The sequence below is a fragment of the Microtus ochrogaster genome, chromosome 10 (assembly GCF_000317375.1).
Source record: "Microtus ochrogaster isolate Prairie Vole_2 chromosome 10, MicOch1.0, whole genome shotgun sequence".
In the NCBI taxonomy this organism is placed as follows: Eukaryota; Metazoa; Chordata; class Mammalia; order Rodentia; family Cricetidae; genus Microtus; species Microtus ochrogaster.
The window spans coordinates 8,314,638-8,337,989 of NC_022016.1; the positions used below are offsets into that span (position 1 = coordinate 8,314,638).

General features: G+C 45.3%; 1 protein-coding gene across 3 annotated transcripts; it reads left to right on the forward strand.

Moving 5' to 3' along the window:
* The first annotated feature begins 1,611 nt into the window (after positions 1-1,611).
* Wdr31 (WD repeat domain 31) lies at positions 1,612-22,818 on the forward strand. Of its 3 annotated transcripts, none has more exons than XM_005352627.3 (10): positions 1,612-1,703; positions 5,631-5,795; positions 10,057-10,196; positions 10,510-10,642; positions 11,778-11,852; positions 13,354-13,599; positions 14,700-14,767; positions 16,007-16,148; positions 17,469-17,631; positions 19,441-22,818. In XM_005352627.3, the coding sequence occupies exons 3-10, from the start codon at positions 10,084-10,086 to the stop codon at positions 19,599-19,601; spliced, it is 1,101 nt and encodes a 366-aa protein (XP_005352684.1). In that variant the 5' UTR covers positions 1,612-1,703; positions 5,631-5,795; positions 10,057-10,083; the 3' UTR covers positions 19,602-22,818. The 3 variants fall into 3 exon arrangements, with proteins under 3 accessions (XP_005352684.1, XP_026637893.1, XP_026637894.1); XM_026782092.1 differs by having other exon boundaries at positions 10,513-10,642; XM_026782093.1 differs by lacking the exon at positions 11,778-11,852.
* Positions 22,819-23,352: the final 534 nt, after the last annotated feature.

Sequence of the window (23,352 nt, forward strand, 5' to 3'; positions counted from 1 at the left end):
GGTGCAAAATGAGATGATGAAAAAAAAATGAATTAAGTATGTATCAGGAATGCTGCAGAGGAAATTCTCTCCCTAGATTGGAAGATAAACCTAGTGGCTAAAGGTGATTCTGGGGGAAAATTCTCTGGTTATACTAATAGACATTCAACTTTCAGAATCTCCACAAATCCCCGTTGGATGATAATGCTACTGGGATGCCTGGTTCTCACAAGGAACACCACCACAAGGTCAGGATCTCATCCAATCATTTATTCATTCATTTGTGCATTTGTTCAATCAACCTCATGCTGTACATAGGAATACTGATAAACAGAAGCTGTTTGGGGACTGGAAACTTCTGTAGTTGCTATTAGCTGTAAGTATCTTTCCATTTGGCTCTCAAGAAGACCTCTGAGAGGTCCTTTTGTTATCCTGCTTGCCTGTTTCAGTTTAATGAAAGACAAACAGTATTTGGTTTGGCAGCATATATATTAAGAGCAACTGTTGCTCCTGCAGAAGACCTAGGTAAAGATAAACCTAGTGGGTAGCTTACAATTATCTGTAACTCCAGTTCTGTGGGATCAGACCTCAGCTCACATCAGATACACAAGCGATGCAAACAAAACATTCACACACATAAAACAAGTTATTCTCTACCATTTTTTTTAAAAATTGGAATGATACAGAGAAAATAACATGATTCCTGCACAATGACAGCAGGCAAAATCAAAATGTTTCATATATATTATATATATTCATATATATATAATATATATATATGGTTTTGTTTGTTTGTTTGGGTTTTTTGTTTTTTGTTTTGTTTTTCTCTGTATAAATAGCTCTGACCGTTCTGGAATTCACTATGTAGACCAGGCTGGCCCTGAACTCAGAGATATTATATTCCTAACAGAGCCTATCCGTCGGCGCAAAGGAATGCAATCAGATCAGATCAGATCAGATTAAACCAAATTAAATTCTTGAGTTAAATAGATGGTGGACACAGAGAGAGGGCACGGCAGGTGAAACACAGAGAGAGGGCAGAGGCAAACCCAAAACCACGTATTCCTTGTTCCGGCGTGGTCGTGACCCTCCCCGGGGAGGGGTCAGCGCTTGGCAAGCTGGGAGTTGGAGTCCAAGCTCTTGGCGGACTGGGTGACACTTCCAAGTCAATATTACACCCCTGCCTCTGCCTCCTGAGGACACCACTGCCCGGCTGGCTTTCCATATTTTTGACACTCATTACTTTATAGATTTAAAAAATAATAGAAATAAACACACGCACGCCGAGAAAGGAATGGAGTAGGGTATTGGGGGAACTGTCCAAAGGGGAAAATCCCTGTTTGTATATTCAGGGAAACTTCAAATAAATTATCTAGGCGAATAGTAATTACAAATATGATACTTATTAATCTCCTTTGTGGCTATGACAGAGATATCACCGCTTTTCTCGGATGATATAGAGTCTTCAGGCAAAGGGCAAGTCTTCTCTGCCCAGAATATCCATATGCCATTAATTAGGAAAGGAAAATAGGTGTTCTCGTGCCCCTGGGAGACTTCCGGCAGGTGGAACCTCAGTTCCGAGCCTGCCACGGGCCTCGGGAGCGTTTAACTGGGACTCCCGCTCTAGCGACGCGTGCCTGGTTGCTAGGGGCGGCGGCGCGGGAGTCCTTGGCAGCTGCAGATGTTAGCTTCTCGTGCTTGCGGGCCTCGGTGCCAGCCCACCGGTGGGTATGGAGCCCGAGGTGGGAGAGGGGAGTATCGGGGAGTTGGGGGCCCTCGCGCTGTCTTCGGCGGCAGCCACCTACCTGCCCGAAGCAAGGAGAGGGTTGGGGGAAGTGTCACCTTGCTTCCATCTTGGCGAAATCCTTCCAGGGCACATGCACATCAAAAACAAGCTTTGGCTGTTCGGATAATTGACAGCGGTAGGAGCATTTATAAACTGAAGAGCCAGAAAGAAAACAAAAACCAAGAACTGCACGCTGATTTGTCCTCAGCCTTGGGTGTTCTGACCTGGCACCGAGTGTCTGTAAATCCTTTTACTGTCGGAACCTTTTCCTTTACATTATTATAGAGAGTCTAACCAGATCATCTCAGAGCTTCTGCCCGTAGTCTTGTTACTCTTTGAACACTGGTGTAGATGCCTTGGTCTAAGACAAGTGAAAGAGAGATTTGGGATAAAAAAAAATCATTTACATGAATAGTGTCATGCTGGGAGCAAGGTGGCAAGCTGAAGTCTCATTGATAGACGTATTTACAGGGCCGGCATAAACACAGAAAAGCTTTATTGAAAAGAGTATGTTGTAAGAACAGACAGGCATAGTGGACAGATTCTCATAGAGAGAATACGCCCCCCCCCCACTCACAGAGGGACTAGACCTTTTATATAATAGTTATAGGGAAGTTGCTAGGATAAAGAGGTAAGGGGATCTCACTACCTCATTAAGTAGTAAATTTTACAGTACTATGTGTCTTGGCTATTTGGGCAGCAACTAGGAGTCAGACTAAATGTTTCTATAAGACCTCAAGTCGCTAGGACCAGGCTCTAAGTAGTCAGGGTCTGATGTTAACGTATGGGAATTTGTTTTGTGTTTAATCTTTTTATCTCTACAAATGGAATCAGAAAGCCTGGGGAAATAATATTCAATTTACTCAGGTCTGACCTGTAACAGCAAGCCAATTCCATGGATCTCATATTTTGGGGCTGGAGAGATGGCTCAGAGGTTAAGAGCACTGTTCTAGAGGTTCTGAGTTCAATTCCCAGCAACCACATGGTGGCTCACAGCCATCCATAATGAGATCTAGTGTCCTCTTCTTGCCTGCAAGCATACATACAGACAGAACACTGTATACATAAATAAATAAATAAATAAATAAATAAATAAATAAATAAATCTTTTTTTAAAAAAAGACCATATTTTGAGTTCTGGTCACACATACTTGTGAAGCAGGAAGATTTTGGGTTGGAAGCCAACTTGGACAATACAGTAAGATTTTGTCTTAAAAAGAAAAATACAGTCAAAATCAGAGGGTGTTGTGTTGTGCCCTTAAAAAAAAGCTTCCGGGGGCTGGAGAGATGGTTCAGCGATTAACGGCACTGGCTGTCTTCCAGAGGTCCTGAGTTCAATTCCCAGCAACCACATGGTGGCTCACAACCATCTGTAATGAGATCTGGGGCCCTCCTCTGGTGTGCGGGCATACATGGAGGAAGGATGTTGTATACATAATAAATAAATAAATCTTAAAAAAAAAAGCTTTCTGCTAATGTGAGTCTTCAGTATACTATGGCATTCCCTCATTCAGCAGATAAATGCTAAATTAATTCTCCCAACCTAGGCTGCTGCTGTGCCTGAGTCCTAGGACCCCCAAGAAGACCACCATGGAACCATACTTTTTAATACAAAAGCAAGGATTCGTTTATTAAATACGGGCTGGCACAGCAGTTAGAGGGAGAAGGGCCCTGTCTACTATTGTAAGGGGTTTATAAAGACAAAAACCACAAGACAGTCACAAGGTTACAGTTTCACAATACAAAATTACATATCCTATGTCATAATTGGCTAACGATTAGGTAAAACCCAGATGTTAGTTCCTAACTGGCTATTTTTTAAAGATTTATTTATTATGTATACAGTGTTCTGCCTGCACATCTGAAGAGGGCACCAAAATCTCATTATAGATGGTTGTGAGCCACCATGTGGTTGGTGGGAATTGAACTCAGGACCTTTGGAAGAGCAGCCAGTGCTCTTAACCTCTAAGCCATCTCTCCAGCCCCCTAATTGGCTATTGTTATCTAAGGGGGATAGCAACAGCCCCATGGTTACATCCTCCAGACATCTGCTGACCCTGTGCTAACCACAGGGGCTGCTTGAAATGTTGCCCAGCTGATATCACCCAGCTGATAGGGGAAGCTGGGTGGGGAAATGGGCTGCACTCAACAACTTTATGTAACTTAGGTTTCTCCATTAGCTAATATTTCCCCTAAAGAGGGGTCCTACGGCCTTCAGCTTATCCTGGGGGCTGGCGTGTAGTTCAAGGTCCAGAAGGATATGGAATCTTTCCTGGTCTTTCAGCTGGAAGCTCAGAAACAGAAACAAACAAGACATCATTCTTCCTCTCAAGTCTGTTACATGTTTATTATATAAAAAATAGGTTAGTCTACACATGATGTATTGTCTACCAAGTACATATATTTTTTTGTTCTCAAAAATTTCAATTGCCTTAGTGTATAACATAATTTTTAGCCTGATTTTGATCTGTCACTCTAGTTAGGTGACATAAATGACTTGGATTAAGACCCTCTATGCTGTCTGTGTTGTTGGCTGTGTAATATGGGTTTATTATGAGCAGTGTTAATAACTGAAATTGATGATTCTGGCAATATTACTGTTAATATTGCAGTCAGGAACTAGATCTTGAATAGGTGCAGTGCAGGATTCTAGCCACGAGCAGGGCCTCTGAAGCACCGTCTGGATGCAGTGTAGGATTCTGGCCAAGAGCAGGGCCTCTGAAGCGCCATCTGGATGCAGTGCAGGATTCTGGCCAAAAGCAGGTCCTCTGAAGCGCCGTCTGGATGCAGGTCTCAGCCCTCCACTTCTGCATGAGTGCATTGTTTTCATCTCTGTGATTCTCTCTTCTCACTGCCAATGGCTGTAAGCTGTAAGGAGGCCTGTGTAGTAGAGCTTGTGAGTTAAGATGTGCAGAGCCCTTAAAGACCTTTCTGACACACCGTAAGTCCAGCCTTCGCAGATTTACTGTCTGATTCCGCATGTGGTAAGTGGAAATCCACAGGAGTTGAGCAGCTTGTCTAAGGATACAGGAGAACTGTGATCCAGGCTGTCCAGTCTAGTTCATTTAATCTCATACCAGTGCCCTTGACTGTTCTGTGCTGCACTGAGTATAAATGCTCAGAAGTTACTTGAACTCTTTAAATAGAGTGGTTAAGATTGCTGCTTCTGTGTAGATGTTTGTGGTGGAAATTCTAGGCTTAAACTCGAGAGGGCTGCCAAGTTATAATTTTGAAGAACTAATGTTTCTGTGATCTCCAGATCTTTAAATAAGGGGTAATTTTTTAAAGCTCATGTTCGCAAGTTCTATGATTCATACTTATTCAAAACAGAAAAGTTACTCTTTTCACAAAAACAGTGAACTCTGAAGTAAGCAGTCTACTCTGAAGACTTTTGATGGACAGATGGACTATACTGTGAGTAAAACCAAACTGCTCATTGATGTAATTCAGTATTTCTATTGTGCACATTCAGAAGCAGATACGTAGCATCTGGGATGCCCCTCGGTTGGTAAAGGGCATGGCATGTATGAGGCTCTGGGTTCCATCCCAAGCATCGACAAACCATGCACAGGGGCAAGAACCTGTGCTCTCAGCTCTCAGGAGGTAGATACAGGAGAACCAAAGATTCAAGGTTATCTTGGCTACATTGAGTTTGAGGCCGGGCTGAGCTACATGAGACCCTATCTCAAAACAAATAAAAACCAAATAAATGTGTAGTTAACATCATGCGATACTCTACCCCACTGATGGAAAGTCAAAACTTATATACTCTTGGAAATTTGTGTGCTGTTTCTTACTGAGGAAAAACTACACTAATGTTCTTTTCTAAGAGTATTAAAGGCCCCTTTTTACACTTGTGTTGCAGATCTCCTCGGTGCAAACATATGCTTAGACAGACGGAAGATTAAGCTGAGCGTCCTCTTGTTAACTTACAGAGATTAGGAAGGGGCTGTTGGCTGTTTCCAGAGGCTGAGTGAACTACAGATCATCAAATACAGCAGCTCACCAAGAAGATACTGTTGTTTGGGGGGTAAGTAATGCCAAGTTATCCTTTCTTAGACTCTCTCCTCAGTGAAAATACCCGATGGGAATCTAGTTTGTTTTAAACCCTTGCATAGCCTCCATGGTCTCCAGGCGGCACCTGTCAGCAGTGTTGACGGTGTTGGGCGTGGGTTAGGATGGCAGATAGGCGGCCCTGCAGCTCTGTATATAAACAGTACAGATCACAAGTTTCCCAGATGCCGGCCTAGAGTTTTCCCTTTTATTGCCTATCACAGAACATCCTAGAGTGTTTGAGTGGAAGGGACTGCAGGGACAGTAGTTTGCAACAAAATGTTTTTGTCATACTGTGCAAGCCGTTTGGAGTACAAAAAAACAAAACAAAACAAAACAAAACAAAAAAAGAGTCCTTATGGAACAGACAGTCATTTAGGAGTGTGCTGCTCCAGTAGCTAGGAGGGCTGGTGCAGGAGCATCACCCAGTACACTGTGAGCAGGGGTGAGATGAGGCAGAGAGTGTTTATCCTGGGAACGTCCACCCTGTGCGGCTGTGTGAATAACAGTGTTTATCTGGCAGCTCTGTGCACAGCTCTTCCTGGGGCCGGGCTGTTTGTGTCTGTGACACATGAATCCTTCAGAACTTCTTTTAGCAGTAACTGGAAGAAATGAGGATAGGCCCCTCTCGTTGCCCCATTTACCGCCCCCCCTCCCAGATCTCCAACATCTCAGGGAATAGCAGTTGAAGGACACAGGACCGGGGGTAGCTGGGCCTGGCTCCTGGTTCAGCTCCTACGATGCTGGTACCGACATCCTCTTCAGATCTCTCCCTTGTTCTTTGTGGCCCCAGCAGCTCATGCAGGGTCACCACACGTGAAGAGATGAGATGGACATCCTTGCTTGTTTCTTTTTTCTTTTATTTCTTTTTTTTCTTTTTGCAGTACTGGGGATCAGACCCATGTCTGATCATGCTAGGCAAGGCTTGTTTACACCTGGCAAGTACTCTGCCACCTGCAACCACTCATGCTACTTCAGATTTATTATAATATAGAAAATTGCCTGCAGCCCCTAACATGAGCATCTTTGAATTCATGATTACTCTTTAGTTTTAGTTCTAGCCTTGTGAGCTGATGAAGGCAAATATAAGTAAATTTGAAAAAAACATTCTTCTACTCTTCTTATTCTAATATACCATCCAATACTAACATGGAGTAATTATTCTAATATAATATCCTGTACTAACATGGAATAATTATTCTAATATAACATCCAATACTAACATGGAGTAATTATTCTAATATAACATCCAATACTAACATGGAGTAATTTCCAGGGCAGCTGTTCTCAAACACTTTGACCTCAGGGTCTCAGGATTCTTTTTCATGCTTAAAAGTTATTGAGGATCCCAGAGACCTTTTGTTTATGTAGTTTTTTAATTGGGTTTAGATTTCTGCAATTTTCTATATTACAATAAATCTGAAAAGTTTCAAAAATATTTCCTACTTAAAACTAAAAGTAATAAAACTTTTGCAAGTACAGTATGAGAGTGTGTGATTGAACTAACAGTACTTGGAAAACAGAGGCAGGAGGATTGCAAATTCAAGGCCAGCCTGGGCTATACAGTAAGCTCCGGGCCAGGATATGAGACCCTGTCTCTAAAAACAAACAAAAGCCTATTGTAGGCCAGGTGTGCTGGTGCATGGCTTTAATCCCGGTGTTTGGAGACAGGGGCAGGCAGATTTCTGTGAGTTCTAAACCAGCCTGGATTGTATAGCAAGCTCTAGGCTAGCCAAGGCTACATAAATGGCATGATTTATTAAAATTAAACGTTCCAAAAAGTTTTAGTTGGAAAAAGTTGTATTGAGCTTTTAAAAGTCTCTTTAATGTGTGATTTAAAGAGAAGACAATTGGCTTCTCATACCTACTTCATTCTGTCTGTTGTTGCAATAAAATGTATAGAGAAAAAAAAGCAGGCCTCACCCTGAGGTGAAGGTAAAGGGAGGCCTTTGGGCCCCTTGAGATAGGCAGAAATGCCCAAGTGTTCTTGCTTTGAGAACTGCTGGTCTAGGTATTAACTCCATGATCTCATTAGCACTGTCTCTTTTGAGTCTCTTTTTTGTTGCATAATAACCTCATGATATTGGTTGCTGCATTAGAGAAACGATGCAAAGAGATGAATAAAGACAACAAGTAAGAAAGATTATAGCTCTTAGAGTACTCAGAAAACTGAAGAAGCTTTTCTAGGGCTGGAGAGATGGCTCAGCAGGCAAGACACCGCTGCATAAGCCTGGTGGTGACCTGAGTTCAATTCCAGAACCTGCATGAGGGTGGAAGGAAAGAAGTGAGCCACAAAGTTGTCCTCTGACCTCGCTCCTTGCCCCATGTGCGTGTGTGCCAAAGAAGAATTATACAGATTGGTCATATATATGTGTGTGTGTATACATATGTATATATACATACATATATTTTATTTTCAATTACATGCTCATAATATTTAATTTATTGTGGTAAAGTACATGGAACATAAACTCTACCATTTGTGACGTTTTATACATAGATGCTATTATGTGTGGTCACTCACTGTCTAGTTTATTGTGGTAAAGTACATGGAACATAAATCTACCATTTGTGACATTTTGTACATAGATGCTATTGTGTGTGGTCACTCACTGTCTAGTTGCATGACATTTTCATCACTTCCAAAGGGAACTATGTCTTCAGTAAGCAGTTACAGACGCCTCCATTCTCCAATTCTCCACCTCAGCTCAGCTGCTGGCAGCCACGAACCAATCTATTTATTGTCACTGTAGCTTTTTAAACTGGGTATTTCATGTGAATGGGATCATGTATTATGTAGCTTAGTATGTCTGGTTTCTATCTATCTATCTATCTATCTATCTATCTATCTATCTATCTATCTATCTATCTATCTATCTTTTGCTTAGCATGGTGCTTTCTGAGTTCAACCATATTATATTCAATATTCAGGATTGTTTATTATCTGTGTAGGCCACATTTTGTTTACGTATCCATGTATACATCTACTGTTTCCTCTCTCTCTCTCTTCTCTCTCTCTCTCTCTCTCTCTCTCTCTCTCTCTCTCTCTCTCTGTCTCTGTAAGACAGAGTTTCACTGTTTAGCTCTGGCTGGAACTCTCAATGTAGACCAGGCTGGACTTGAACTCACAGACATCTGCCTGCCTTTGCTTCCTACTGTTGGGATTAAAAGCATGTGCCGTTGTGCCTTGCTTGAAGAAATGTGTTTGTCTCTCAGCTGTTGTGAGTAGTGTTTGGTAAGCAAGTGTCCACCAACTTTTGTTTAAATACCTATTTTCAATTTTTAAATTTATTTATTTTATGTGTATAAATGTTTTGCCTAAATGTGCATGCCTGGTACCCACAGAGGTCAGAAGCGGGCATCAGATCTCTTGGAACTATAGGTTTTTGGTTTTTCTTTTCTGTGTGTGTGTGTCTCTGTGTGTATGTGTTACTGGGGATCAATCCCAGGCATCATGCATGCTAGACAAGCTCTCTATTTTACCGCAAAGCCACATATCCAGGCCTGAGTTTAGTATTTTTAGAAAAAAATTAATTTATCTTTTTAATTAGTTCATAACAAAATTATACATATTAATATAATATACATTGCTAATAAAAATTTATAGTGCGTAGTATTTAAATCAGTTTAAAAATAATTGCTGGGCTGGGGAACTAGCTCAGTTGGTATGTGCTTGACATACAAGCATGAGGACCCAAATTGAGTATGCAGCACCTACATGAGAACCTGGGTATGCTGGCAGTTGCATGCAGTCCCAGTGCTGGGGAGGTGGACACAGGGAGATCTCTGTGGCTCACTGTCCAGCCAACCCAGCCTAATGAGCCGAAAGTCTCTGTGAGAGACCCTGACTCAAAAAGCAAAGTAGGTGTCTCCTGAGGAATGACATCTAAGGTTGGGGTGTCACACTCTGGCTTCCACATACATACACACATGTTCACATGTACCAGCACATGTGAGCATTCATGTACACAAACATGCATGCGTAAAATAATTCTTAGTGTTTTTGAACATTAGTTTTGATTTATGTGCTGAACCTATATCGACAGCTGTAGTCCCAAGAGAAAAGCAGGAGAAGGGAAAACGTCAAAGGCACGTAGTTAATCTCTTTTGAAAAAATACATCACACACACAAAGAAAAAAAAGAAAGAAAGAAAGAAAGAGGAAGGAAAATGTTAGCTTAATCACACTACTAATGTCGGACCTAATGAAACTCAGCGTGTGTGGTCTCCATTCCACAGGGAACACACTGCCCAGTGACGCGAGGGATGCCGCTGCCCAGCTGCCAACTGAAACCAGCTCTTCCTCAGGTTTTCCGTAGACTCTGGGCTGTGATGGGGAAACTGCAGAGCAAACTCAGACACAGCACTTACAAGTACAGGTAGATCACATCTCAGGGTCCCCAGTTTACGCTTCTTCAAGGTGAGTGTTGGTGACCTTCCCTCCCACTTGGTTCTGTATACTGGTTTAGGTAAGAAGTGGTCACCTCACCAGCGAGTACCTGCAGCACACACTCTGGGGCCCCGAATCCTTGGGAGTCCTCTCTGATGAGAGCAAAGACTCCTTGCCTCAAAATTCCCCTTCATCAGATTTCAATAACCCTGGGTGTTTCCCAAATACACAGCACCGTTTATTTCTGGACATTCCCCAAACGGTGGGTCTCTTTTCTGCCTCACTTTCCATCCTTTCTGCAGCAGGCCTGACGGACATATAGAAGAGGGAGTCCAGACTAAAGCATCCCTGGAGTACAGCCCCGCTCATGTGGATTCTGTCTCTGTGGTTGCCACTCTGAGCTCAGACCTGTGTGTCTCTGGAGGAAAAGACAAGGTGAGGTTTCCATTTCTTCCCAAGAAACCAGCTCACTGTAGGAAATGAAGATGTCCTGAGAGTCGAACAGTGCATTTCCGCACTGCAGCAGGGCTCCCCCGGCTCTACTGCAGCAGGGCCCCCCCCCCCCCCCCCCGCCCGGGCTCTGCCAGTTCCTACTACTGTAGGCAAGTCCGACGTCCTAGTCTGTTACCTGGGTAAACAGTAACGCCCGTGTTCTAAGACAGCGTGAGGATTCAGTGAGAGCCTCGCCCGATGCCAGGCCATTTGCATGTCTTATAAGTGGGGGAGTTGCTATTCCACCCTTCTCATTCTTAACAGTAGGACTCAGACTATGGAATCAGCAAAAAAATTTCTGGTTGCTTTATGTTTTGTTTTCAAAAAGTCACACTGGTATTCACTGCCTTTTTATTTTGGTCTTTCCTGTTACCATCATCCTGGACTTAACTGCTTTCTCTCCCTGCATTAAGAGCTGTCTTGTCTCTCACTGCTGGCAGCTGCAGCTGCAGTACACTGCTGATTCTTCCTTGAAGGAAATGCTACTAATAACGTCCTTATTCCCAGTAGACTTTCAGAATCATTCAATTTCATTTGCAAACTGTATTTCAAATTTATGGGATATATTTACCTTGGATGTCATTGCTTCAAATCAGCATACATTTGAGTATCAATACTTCATTAGTAATGTGATGTCTCTCTTTTGTTTTTCGAGACAGGGTTTCTCTATGTGGCCTCGAACTCATAGAGATACATCTGCCTCTGCTTCCTGAATACTAGGATTAAAGGCGTGTGCCACCACCACCCAGCAGCAATGTCTTGTCTTGATGTCTATATTATTTTAGTTATGAGGTCTCTTGAGTTATGGGTTTCCCTTCTCACAGCTGTGAGAAGGCAGCAGGGCAAGGACCAGCTCCTCTGTTCTGGGGACTGGGGAGCTGATAGGTAAAGAGTCGCAGCAAGCGGCTGGAGCAGTGAAGTACTTCCTCCTCTCTCTATAGCAGACACTCAGCAAGGAAATGCTTAAAGCTTCTGCTCAGAGGCAGTGTGGTGTTTCCACTTGTAACCCCATGTCTCTGGAGACTGCTGTGCTCAGAGCCAGCGTGGTGTTTCCACCTGTAACCCCATGTCTCTGCAGACCGCTGTGGCCTATAATTGGAAAACTGGACACGTGGTGAAAAGGTTCAGAGGGCATGAGCGGGAAATCACTAAGGTAACCATCAAATGCTTATTCTGAAGAGAACTAAGGAGTGAATAAAGACATCAATAGCTGTAGCTGTTAAAGGGCTTGTATATTTAGTCTGAAGGAAAATTGCAAAGGCCTCCTCTGATGTTAGAAGAGCAGAATGAATAATTTCAAATATGAAATTAGCCAAATACCTAGCAGAGGCGTAGTAAAAACTTGCCACAGTACACATAGAGTAGAATATCAGCCAGTCTTTTTTTTTCCCCAAGACAGGGTTTGACTGTGTAACCCTGGCTTTTCTGGAACTTGATCTGTAGACCAGGCTAACGTCAAACTCACAGAGGTCTGCCTGCCTCTGCCTCCCTAGTGCTGGGATTAAAGATGTGCACCACCACTGAGCTTACTCAGGCTTCAAAAGGAACAAAAGAGGCTGGGGAGATGACTCAGCAGTTAAGAGCACTGCCTGCTGATCCAGGAGAAGTAGGTTCAATTCCCAGCACCCACGTAGTGCTTACAACCATCTGTAACTCGGCTTCCAGGGGCACTAGGCTCAAAGTGGTGCACACGTGAAGCAAAGACATCCATACATGTAAAATAGTAATAATAAAATAATTTAAGGGAGCTTGAGACCTGGCTCAGTGCTTAAGAGCACTGCTGCTCTTCCAGAGGACCTGGGTTCAATTCCCAGCACCTACATGGCAGCTCACAACTGTCTGTGATTCCAATTCCAAGGGACCTGACACCCATGGCAGAATACCCAATGTACATTAAATAAAAATTAATAAATTAAAAAAAATAAAAAAAATTTTAGAGGAATGAAATTCTGGGATTGAGTATGTAGCTCAGAAAAGCCTAGCATGGTGAAGCCCTGGATTGGATCCAGGACTGAAAAGAAAAGGTGGCACTCTGACATGTGTTACTTACACAGTGGCAGTACTGGGAGCTTGTTTAGTGAAAGAAGCTAGGCAGAAGCAGTGTAGCGTGACTGACATGAGGCCGTGAGGCAGTGGTGAGCAGGCAGGCGGGGCTGCACTGTAAGGCCATGGAAGTTGTGTCGTTGGAGATTGTTGGTGTTTGCACAATAGTGTGAATATATTTGCTGCCTCTGAGCTGTAAGCTTAAAGTGGGTCATTTCTGTAACACACACGTGCACATGCACATACAGATAATTAAAAATAAATCCACTGAGCTGTAAGCTTAAAGTGGTCATTTCTGTAACACACACGTGCACACACACACACACACACACAGATAATTAAAAATAAATCTTTTCTTTTTTTAAGAGAAACAAATTACCCCGGTCTATATAGTGAGTTCCAGGACAGCCAGAGCTACACAGAAAAACCTTGTTTAGAAAAAACAAACCAGAACAATACAATACAAATAAACAAACAAAAAAAACAAAAGAAAGAAATAAAAATAAGAAATGTGTATGTGGGGGGGGAGTTTACAAAGCCATCTGCTGTTCTGAAGTCCTGTCTAGCTTGCACACCTGAGCTGCTTCTGTTTTTATTTGTTCTCTAAGCAGATAGCCTGTATTCCCAAATCAAAGCAGTTTTTCAGCGCCTCTCGAGACAAGAGCGTCCTGATGTGGGACCTGCAGGGCTCCTCCCAGCCCAGGCAGGAGCTGTCTGGCCATGCCATGGTGGTCACTGGCTTGGCTGTGAGTCCAGACTCATCACAGCTGTGCACCGGCTCTCGCGACAACAGCCTGCTGCTGTGGGATGTGGGGACTGGACGGTGTGTGCGGAGAGCGTCTGTCTCCAGGAACCTGGTACCTGTAGGACAAGATGGTGGAAGGGATGTGTTGTGAGGGAAGCGAGCTGGGGCTGAGCTCATAGCAGAGGGGCTCGGGTTCAGTTGAGAGGTGGCGTCTGGGAGTAAAGAAGGGAGGGAGAAGGAGAAAAGACAGTGGTGCCCTCATTCGTTTCTTCCAGCATACAGTTAGCATAATTTGGGTGGGCACTGCTCGGAATAGAAGTATAACCAAGTACCTTATGTGTACAGAATGTGACACCCAATGGCTGCTTGCTCCTTTGAGTATGTAGCATCATGCAGAGAAGTCAGTGTGCCCTTTGCTTGATGCAACTCACTGTGTGACAGTGAGTGCTGTAGACTTTGCACAGCCTTGGGCCCTGTCTCAGCTGCCTTCCACACTTGTGTTTGTGTGGGTTTTTTTCTTTTCCCCATGCTGGGGGTTGAACCCTTAGCCTTGTAAGTGCTCAGCAAGCACGTTAACCTGTGCTCCCAGCCCTGCCTTCAAACCACAGGCCTGTCACTTAGTATTGTGCTGTTTATGCCTAGATTCTAAACATCTCCATTTATAAAATGGGAGGTACGTCACTAGGCAAGACTCTTTGGGTGACGAATGGCTAAAATATAACACAAAGCCCCTGTCGTTGTGCTTGACGCATGGCAGGTGTTCCTCAGAGTCTAGTCATCTGCTGTGCTGGGGCTCATGACATCAGCTCAGATGGCGGGATGTGCTTCCTAATCATCCACATTTGTCAGGACACTGTGCTGGGAAAAGGACAATTCTGCTACCCTGGGCTGTTTGGAAACCTGTTCATGCCCGTCCAGTCAGGGCTGTAAGGCCAGGATTACTCTTAGGAACCCCTGAGGTGTTACAGAAGAGTTCAGGGGACATCGCAGCCAGCTGGGGTTCAGGTCACCACAACTAACCACAAGGCCTGCCCACTGGTACCTTTGCCCCTGAGAACTGAGGAGATAGAGGCGGAGGAGGACTGACCAGCAGCTGTGGACGATGACCCTGCTAACCCAGGCTCAGTAGCACAGAATCCTTGAGAGGGGGTGGGAGGCGGAGTTGCAGCAGAGGAATGACTTGATGGGAGACTTGCCGATTGTTTTCTCCAGGTCACTCACCTGTGCTGGGTCCCCAGAGAGCCATATGTACTCCAGTCCTCTGAGGATAAGACCATCAGGTGGGCTACTGAGCCGCTGTCTCCATTCTGCTTCTTCATGAGGGCTGGCTTCCCTTCACTCCTATCTGCCAGTGTGACCCTGACTTGGAGCGTATGGGAACAGAGTGAAGGGCAAGGTTAGGTCAGGCTAAGGTCCTACTCGGAGCAGTGTGAAGCAGCTGACCTCGCTCCTTCCAGTGCGTGGCTTCTTCAGATCAGCCTCGACCCCACCTACTCCCAGTCCTGCTGGCATGCCCTGCATGATTCTTGGGATTTCCAGTCACCTAGCCAGAGCCTTCCTGGGAAGGAAGAGTCAGAATCTATATCGGGGGGCAGGGATCAGATTAAGTCAGGAGTTTACAAACTGGGGAGCATGCCTCAAAATTCTGTCTCTCCAAAAAGACTTTTACTATAAAATAGGAGGAAGGAGATAGGAGGAAACAATGAGATGAGAGGCTACGCAAAGCTCTCCCCTGGACTCCAAGGCCACGGCCAGCCAGCAGGGCAGCCTCAGCCCGGAACCGTTCTGAAGTGTGGCGATACTCTAGTAGGATCCTGTAGCGGTGGCTCAGGAGGCTGGGGAGTCTGGCAGCCTGGACTGCATGTAAGACCTGTTTCAAAACAGCCACAAAGGATCTTTTCAAAAATTCCTGGTATAAACAAAAAAAAATAGCCTTTAGTCCATTTAACAGTGTCCTAAAAGATAAAATGAACTTGTATAAGTAAGATGTGTGTTATAGCCAGGTTGTGTTGGCACACGCCTTTAATCTCAGCATTCGGGAGGCAGAGGCAGGCAAATCTCTGAGTTCCAGGCAAGCCTAATCTACAGATGAGTCCAGGACATCCAGGATTACACAGGGAAATCCTGCCTCTAAAACAACAAACAAACAAAAAAAAAAATGTGTGCTCTAAAGTCTCCATGTAAGGTGTAAGAGGGCTCAGCAGATAGAGGCACCTGCTGCCAAGCCTGACAGCCTTAGTTCAGTCCCTGGGACCCACACACATTGCTGTGGTATGTATACCCACTCCCCCTAAAAAGTGATTTTTTTAAAAAATAAAAGCCCATATGACTTGATTTCAAAACATAAAGAATCAATATGGCATTGATTTGGTTACTTCCTGTCAGCTTTAGAGTTTGTCAGATTGTGCCATTCTGTTTTGAGCGGCGACAAAGAGTCAAGCTTTTCCTGTTAGTGAGTTCACAGGTACGTTTTTGTGCCATTTACTACAAGGTCGCTTTCTGCTTCTCATTCCTTTCAGATTGTGGGATAGTCGGGGGCTTCAGGTGGCTCATGTGTTTCCCACAAAGCAGCACATCCAGACCCACTGTGAAGTCAGCATGGATGGACACATGTGTATCTCTTGCAGCAGCGGCTTTGGGGGTGAAGGCTGTGAAGCCACGGTAAGAGCCCATAGTGATGAGCAGGCTGTTTTGGTCTCTCTCCCCTCCCTGGGCCCTGCGACAGCCCTGGCCTGCTCCAAGTGCAGACTGTCAGTCACCCTGTGCATTCCAGAGGCTTCCTTTAAGAAGCATCTGTTAGTGGGCAGTAGTGGTGCACACCTTTAATCCCATCACGTGGGAGGCAGAGAGAGAGACTGGTGGATCTTCCTGAGTTTGAGACCAGCCTGTTCTGTAGAACGAATTCCAGGATAGATTCCAAACCTACAGAGAAACCCTGTCTTGAAAGACCAAAAAAAAAAAAAAAACCACAAAAACACAAGCACGCACACATACACACACACCATCTGTTAACCTGGGTATGTCTGAATTGGTAATAGACAAGAAGAACAGGATGGGGTTAAGTAGAGAAGAGCGAAGGGCTCAACAGAGCAGCCTGTTGATGTCCTTGCTCCTAGTGGAGCCTACATAGGTAGGACATGCTCTTTGTATATGTGGCCATGCTAACAGAAGCTCAGCTCTTTCAGAGAACTGTGGAGCTCCACAATTGGTCCAGGGCCCACCACACCCTCCTTGCCGATACACTCTCCAGGTCCCTCCAAAGTTCCTAGATTCATAATTGTGGGTTATCAGTTAAAAGAATTATCTAGAATTCTCTGTTCCAGATGAGGAGTTGTGTTTCTGATTACTGGGTATGTACTCCATGTCAGGTATCCAAGTAAGCATGGATAATTTCATTTAATCCCTGAGACGAGCTCTTGAGTTAGGTGCTGTTTCAATACCTGATTTACAGTTAAGAAACGGAGACATGACGATTTGGAGTTTCTTAGAAAGGGTAGATGAGGATGCTGCTGTCAAAGCTGGCAGATAACAGGATCTCCTGTGACCCCACTGTTTTCTCTCATCTCTGAATGTTGCCTTCCAGCTGTGGTGTGATGTGTGTCAGTACACCTGGGACTTACTGGCCTGTTGCTTCCTTTGTCAGAGGCACTAGATACCTTACTGTATGGTCCCCATGGGACCCAAGATACCAGGAGGCATCTCTCTAAGTTTCCATGGAGAACAAGACACCCCATACTGTTCCATCACCCCACAGCACTGTGAGCTCTACTCCCCTAACCATGGAAAAGGCGCGCCCTTCCTCCACAGTCATAGCTAGTGTAGTCTGAGGCATAGTTGGGTGTGGTGGATGAGATAAGGGCTCCGCCTGCTTTCTGAATTCATGAGTGGAAGGGAGCAGTGGGTCATGGGGAATGGGAAGATGAATATTAGTGACACATGAGCATCTGTATGTATGAGCTATCTGGTGTCATTACTTTGCAGTTGTGGGACCTCAGGCAGACAAGAGACAGAGTGTGTGAGTATAAGGGGCACTTCCAAACAGTTGCATCCTGTGTCTTTCTACCCAAATCCATGGCCTTGATGCCTGTGATTGCTACCTCAGCTCATGACTCCACAGTGAAGATTTGGAACCAAGATACTGGAGGTAAGCAGTCTTCTCTCCGTGCTTTTCAAAAGCTAAGTGCAGCCTGGAGACACTTCCCATTGCTCACTGTTTTCAAAGCCACCTGTGTCCTGACACTGTATGGTCTCCTTGTAGTTAAGAGGTGAGACACAAAGTGCCCACATCTGTTCAGCGTCTGTCTTTAGACAGCACCATGCCTCCACATGCCATGATGGAGAGTTATTCCTGAGACCTCAGAGACAACATGTTTGGCTCTTACACTTTTTCTGTCTGAAGTTCCTCATCAGATTTTAACTTGTGATGCTCAGAATGCCTGGAAAGGGGAAAGGAACGCTACTTGAGTTCTTGTTTCAGGTGTGCAGTTAGAACCTTAGCTCTTGTTGGGACCATGATGAAATGAGAACAGACTCAAAGGCTCCACCTGCTGGGACTATGCTATCATAGTACGGTCAAGGCTTCTCAGCATCACAGAAAGACCACGGCTTCCCAGAGTCCTCTATGAGCAGAGACTGGGAATTTTGTGAGCCGTGGTTTAAACCTTTGACACCTGATGCCTCTGACATGCCTTTGGCCATAGTGGGCTGTACCTAGGGAGACTTCCGAGTGCGCATCAGCCATAGTGGGCTGTACCCAGGGAGACTCCCGAGTGCGCATCAGCCATAGTGGGCTGTACCCAGGGAGACTTCCGAGTGTGCATCAGCCATAGTGGGCTGTACTCATGGAGACTCCCGAGTGTGCATCAGCCATAGTGGGCTGTACTCAGGGAGACTTCCGAGTGCTGGGAATAAGTGTTGGATTTTCTTCCACAGGTCTGGTTTTCCAGCACTGCTGTTTTACTCTGGACAGTGGATTTGGCCAGAGAGAGAAACGGTGTTAATTTAGAGAATTTCAAAAGCTACCCATAGTCACTCAGTTCCCCTTAGGAAGAGACAACCACCAGAGAGAAGAGGTGGGCCTATCTAATGTTTTTCTGTAAACAGCTGTGGCCATAAGCCAACCCTCTGTAGTGAAGACAGGCCTGCCATCCCCTCACCTGGAGCTGGACTTTCCACCTGCCCAGGTGTAACATTTATGGGCAAGGGGAAGTGGATGTTTCATATGTCCTGACCACAAGCCTCGAAGTGGGGCGTGTTGACCTGAACACATGGCTCACTGCCCTGCCTGCGCTCCTGGCATTCCTAGAAAACTTGTCTCAGAGGTGCAGGTGGAAGGATGGCCCAGGAAAAGCAAAGCCCAGCCTTTAACCCCAGCACTCGGGAGGCAGAGCAGGTGCATCTCTGTGAGTTCGAGGCCAGCCTGGTCTACAGAGCAAGTTACAGTACAGCCAAGGCTAACAGAGAAACCTTGTCTTGGAAAACGAAACAGAAGCAAAGCCCAAGCCTGACCTGTAGCACCCCCTCTCCCTATCGTGAAGAGAACCGGCAGCCCAGATCAGTGTCTGTCTGCTTCCCTTGATTTAGCCTGTCCTGTTCCACCCTCTTTAAATATGGCCCTAGTTGTCTGAAATACGGCTTGGTACCCTACATCCTGTTGACCTGGGTACAGTTCTCTTTAGTTGAAGTGATGGAGGTGACCCAGAGTCTTCCCAGGCAGGCAGAGCCCCTCATGGCATAGATGGTCCAAGACATGTTTCTGTTTCTTGTGCCCATGGTACAGCCCCACACTGTCTAGTGATGCTTCAGTGACTAACAGACCACATGCAGTAGTGTAGAGTGCGGTAGTTGTCTGTACTATCTCCATGACGTCACAGTGCGACAACCCTGCCTCCTGACCGCATCTCACAGATGTTTCCGTCACTGAGCACATGACGGCTTCTCCTTCCTTTTCCAGCCTGCCTTTTCACCTTGTCTCTGGATGGATCGGGACCCTTGACCTCCCTGGCTGTTGGTGACATCACCTCCTTGTTATGTGCGAGTTTCTACAGAGGAGTTCACGTACTCAGAGTGGACTGCAGCCGAGAGCTGGAGCTGCAGGAAGTGGCAGCCTTCTGAGGCCAAGACACTGACTAGACAATATCAGACCATAGCCCCTCCTTTCTCTGTGGCTTTGTGTTTTTCCACATGATCTTGGGGAGTGGGGTGCAAGTCTGGTGTTCTTTTCTTAGGGTCACTTAGAAGGCATATCCGGGTTAGGTGTTGGTTTAAGTCCAGTGCTTACAAAGTCAGGGTGTGGCCCAGACTGGTCTTGAACTCACAGCAACCTTCTTGCCTCAGTCTCCTGACTGTTGGCATTAAAGGTGTGAGACTGCACTCAATAGAAAGTTCTTAATCTCAAGGAAATCCAAATGGAATTTTTATCCAAATGTGAGCTTTTGGGACTACTCTTCAAAAGAAATGTACTTACTGGTCAAGATGATGGCTGGGGCCTAAGAGTGGCAAGCCTCTGTGAGCACGAAAATGCGGGCTGGAGTCTCCATGAAGGACAATGTTTCGAGACAAATCAAGTTGGTAATAGTGTTGTTCCACAGAGGAAGTGGATGGCAGGCAGTGAGATTAAACTCAGTCACCTCAAAGCCACTTAGGGTAAGAGAGCAAAGGCGTCTAACTCCCTGGGCCTGTGCTGCCCAGGGGCACACAAACAAGAACAAGGACACTGCCCCAATTACAGGGATTATTAAGCCTGCCCCATGTTCCAAAAGGCAGAGGGGATGGGAGACTAAGGCTAAGCAATATGCGTCTGTAATTTGGGTATTTTTATTTATATAAGAAACACTGTACACCTCCATCCTCCCTACCTCCCACCCCTGGGAACGGCCAGAGGCAAAGGAGTCATCTCTGGAACAGAACATGGAACACAGAGAGATGGATTCATCTGAGTCCAGCAACCGCGCACCCTTCAGTGAGGAGGGTCCAGGCCACTGTGCAGCTCCCACAAGTCCAGTCTTCAGCCTTGAGCTCAGAAGTCCATTTTGCTTTGGATGAGTCCTAAAATAAGACACCTGAGGCCTGGCCAGAGAATGGCCACCTGTGTCCCTGTGGATCATGCCTGTCCATGGTTCAGAGCTGACTGCCATTTCCTCTCTCCCTCCTGTTGTCCCCAGGGTCAGGGGGTTCCTCACATGTAATAAGGTACTCAGGACCTTCACAGGGCTGTTCCTGAGGGCAAGCTGCAAGGGAGTCACGCAGTCTTGTCTAGACTGAATGCTCCTTCACAATAAACATTTGCCTTCCCTCATCTGTCTTACTTTCTAATCTTTCAGCCTTTCAGTTCCCTGATTTTTGGATGACAAGGGAGTAGTGTAAGGGGGAGTTACTTCATTGAATACCTACAGTAGGCTAAGTAGAGTCTCATTAAATGCCAAATGATGTTCCCATTTCACAGATGGGAAAGCCAAGGCCCAGAGACATGCAGCACTTTGACCACAGTTATAAGCATAGGAAGGGGAAAGACAGACTTGAAGCTAGGCAGTCCTCTACCCCCTTTTACCTTGGCTATTTTAGACATTCATAGACCATGATGTTAGGGTTTTTTTGTTGTTGTTATTTATCTAGTTCTGGAGATTAAACATATCATTCCTGCTATGCCACTGAGCTGTCCCCTTGGCTCTAGTGGGTTCCTGGGTGCTGTAGACAGGTCACCTCTTAGGACAAGGAAACCCTAGTGTGTGCTGGATTCATAGTGCTACCGCTGACAGATTCTTCTGGACGGAGGCAGTAAGAAAGGAGCGGGTTGGGCGGGGTCCCCTGGTGAGTTAGAGGATTCTGCACCAATATTGTCCCTTCCTGAACTCTGACTGTGTGCTTGATGTCAGGTTTCCAACCTGTGCCTGAGAAGCAGAAAGATGAGCAAACGCTCACATTCAAAGAGCCTTTTAAAAGTCATGAACTCTTCGTTGTGGAGGCCGCCCTCTACGTTCATATAAGGGAATGTTCCAGAAAAGTCTCTTGTCAGTTATAGATTGAAATTTAAGCACATTTATATATTAACATTTACCATTAGGATAAACATACACTAAGGAAAATGAGTGGCAATTATTAATGGTCTTCACATAGCCTAGGGTTAGCAGCAAAGTGCGGGACCCAGGTTACTTGGAGAGTGTAACCTCTCAGCACTGAGGAGTAGGACCTTGGCCATTCTGAGTGGTCCTTCAAAGCAGTTTCATCATAAGCACTAGAGTCGGCTGTGGTGGTAGGAGCCTGTGTCCCTGCATGTTGGAGGTAGAGCAGGGGTCAGGAGCTCACACCACCTGCCCACACACACCCCCAATTACAAAGATTGCTAGTTGTTTGCCCAAAGTTGGCACATCCTGGCACGGGCTGGCCAGTTAATTCTACATTTCAGCCAGGTGTGCCGTGGGGATATCTTGGAAATTATGGTCATTGCATTCACCAATCAGCTTGAAAGGCATGCGAATGTGTGGGTCAGAATGCCCCCCCAGGCCCACCCCCACTACCCCACTAGAGGAGTTTGGAGGTTTGATAAATGCTTCTGCAGCCCAGATGAGGTCAGAACGGTTGGGTGGCCAGGGCCCTGGGTCACCATGAGTTGAGCTGCTCTGCCTGCCAGCCTAGCTACACTGCTGCAGAAAGAGAAATGAGCCTCTTTAATCTTCTACATAACTATTTTACTAGGTTTAGTAACCATAAGGAATTTTGAGATGTGTAAGCTTAAATCTCTGATTTCATAAGTTGAAAATATTCTAGAAACCAAGACCTAGCAGCAGACGGGTGCAGGACAGGGAACTAGTAGGTTGCGCTGTTCCACACCCACATTAAATTCTGCCCCCCCCCGTTTCCTATGTTTTGTAACTGTGGGCAAATTGCTGCATGTCGCTGAGCCTCAGCTTTCCCATCTGTGAAATGGGAACATCATTGGTGACTTTAATTTGACCCTCACAGTCCTTTACACTGCAGGAATGAAGTCGTATGAATGACATCACTGTGGGCCTCAGCTCAACACAGCCTGGTCCACGATCCATGACTCTTGCTTTAAGACTATATTTGGGGTGTTTGTGATGCTGCGAGAGACGCAGGTGAAGCAAGCATGGACTGTCCAGGCTGCCTTTGCTTAGCATGTTTGTGACATTGACACCATCCTCGTTATTGGGCAGGAGTGTTTGTGCATGGAATTGGCACGTGGGTAGTTTCTAGTTTGGGACTCACATGACATATGCTTGTGTCTGGAACATCCTCATATCATGTCTTTGGGTGTGCACATGCTTGTGTCTGTGCTGTGGGACAATGGCCAAATATATGGTGGCTTGGGAGAGAAAAGGAAAAGGAAAAAGTCCTTAAAAAAGAAAGAAAGAGAATAGTTGGGTGTGGTAGCACACACCTTTAATCCAAGCACTTGGGGAGCAGAGGCAGATGGATCTCTGTGAGTTCAAGGACAACCAGTCATAGAATGAGTGCCAGGAAAGGTCAGAGCGCTGGCTGAATGGAATGGAGCGCCGCCTGCAGAGCCCGAGGTCACCGGTTCGAGTCTTAGGTAAGTGAGTTTGTACTATGTGTCTGTCTGTGCCTGTAACTGTGTCTGAATGTCTCTGTGCTGTGTGTGAGTGATGTGTGCATGCCTAATTAATTGAAAAAAAAGAATGAGTACCAGGATAGCCAAAGATATACAGACATCTAGTCTCAAAAAATCAAAAATTAAAAATAAAAGAAATAGAGTTTAAAATAAAGCCATGTAAAGATGGGAAATACACAGAAAATATGAATACTGTAGGTTATTGTGTTGTCTTTGAATGGTTTGATGGCTGAGGAAGAAGCAACAGTTCCTGAAAGACATTTGCTGCTGGATTAA

Coding starts and splice junctions, on each gene's coding strand:
- Wdr31 (XM_005352627.3), top strand. CDS start 10,084: ATGCCGCTGCCCAGCTGCCAACTGAAACCAGCTCTTCCTCAGGTTTTC. Junction 14,768..16,006: donor TCTGAGGATAAGACCATCAG/GTGGGCTACTGA, acceptor CATTCCTTTCAG/ATTGTGGGATAGTCGGGGGC. Junction 17,632..19,440: donor TTGGAACCAAGATACTGGAG/GTAAGCAGTCTT, acceptor TTCCTTTTCCAG/CCTGCCTTTTCACCTTGTCT.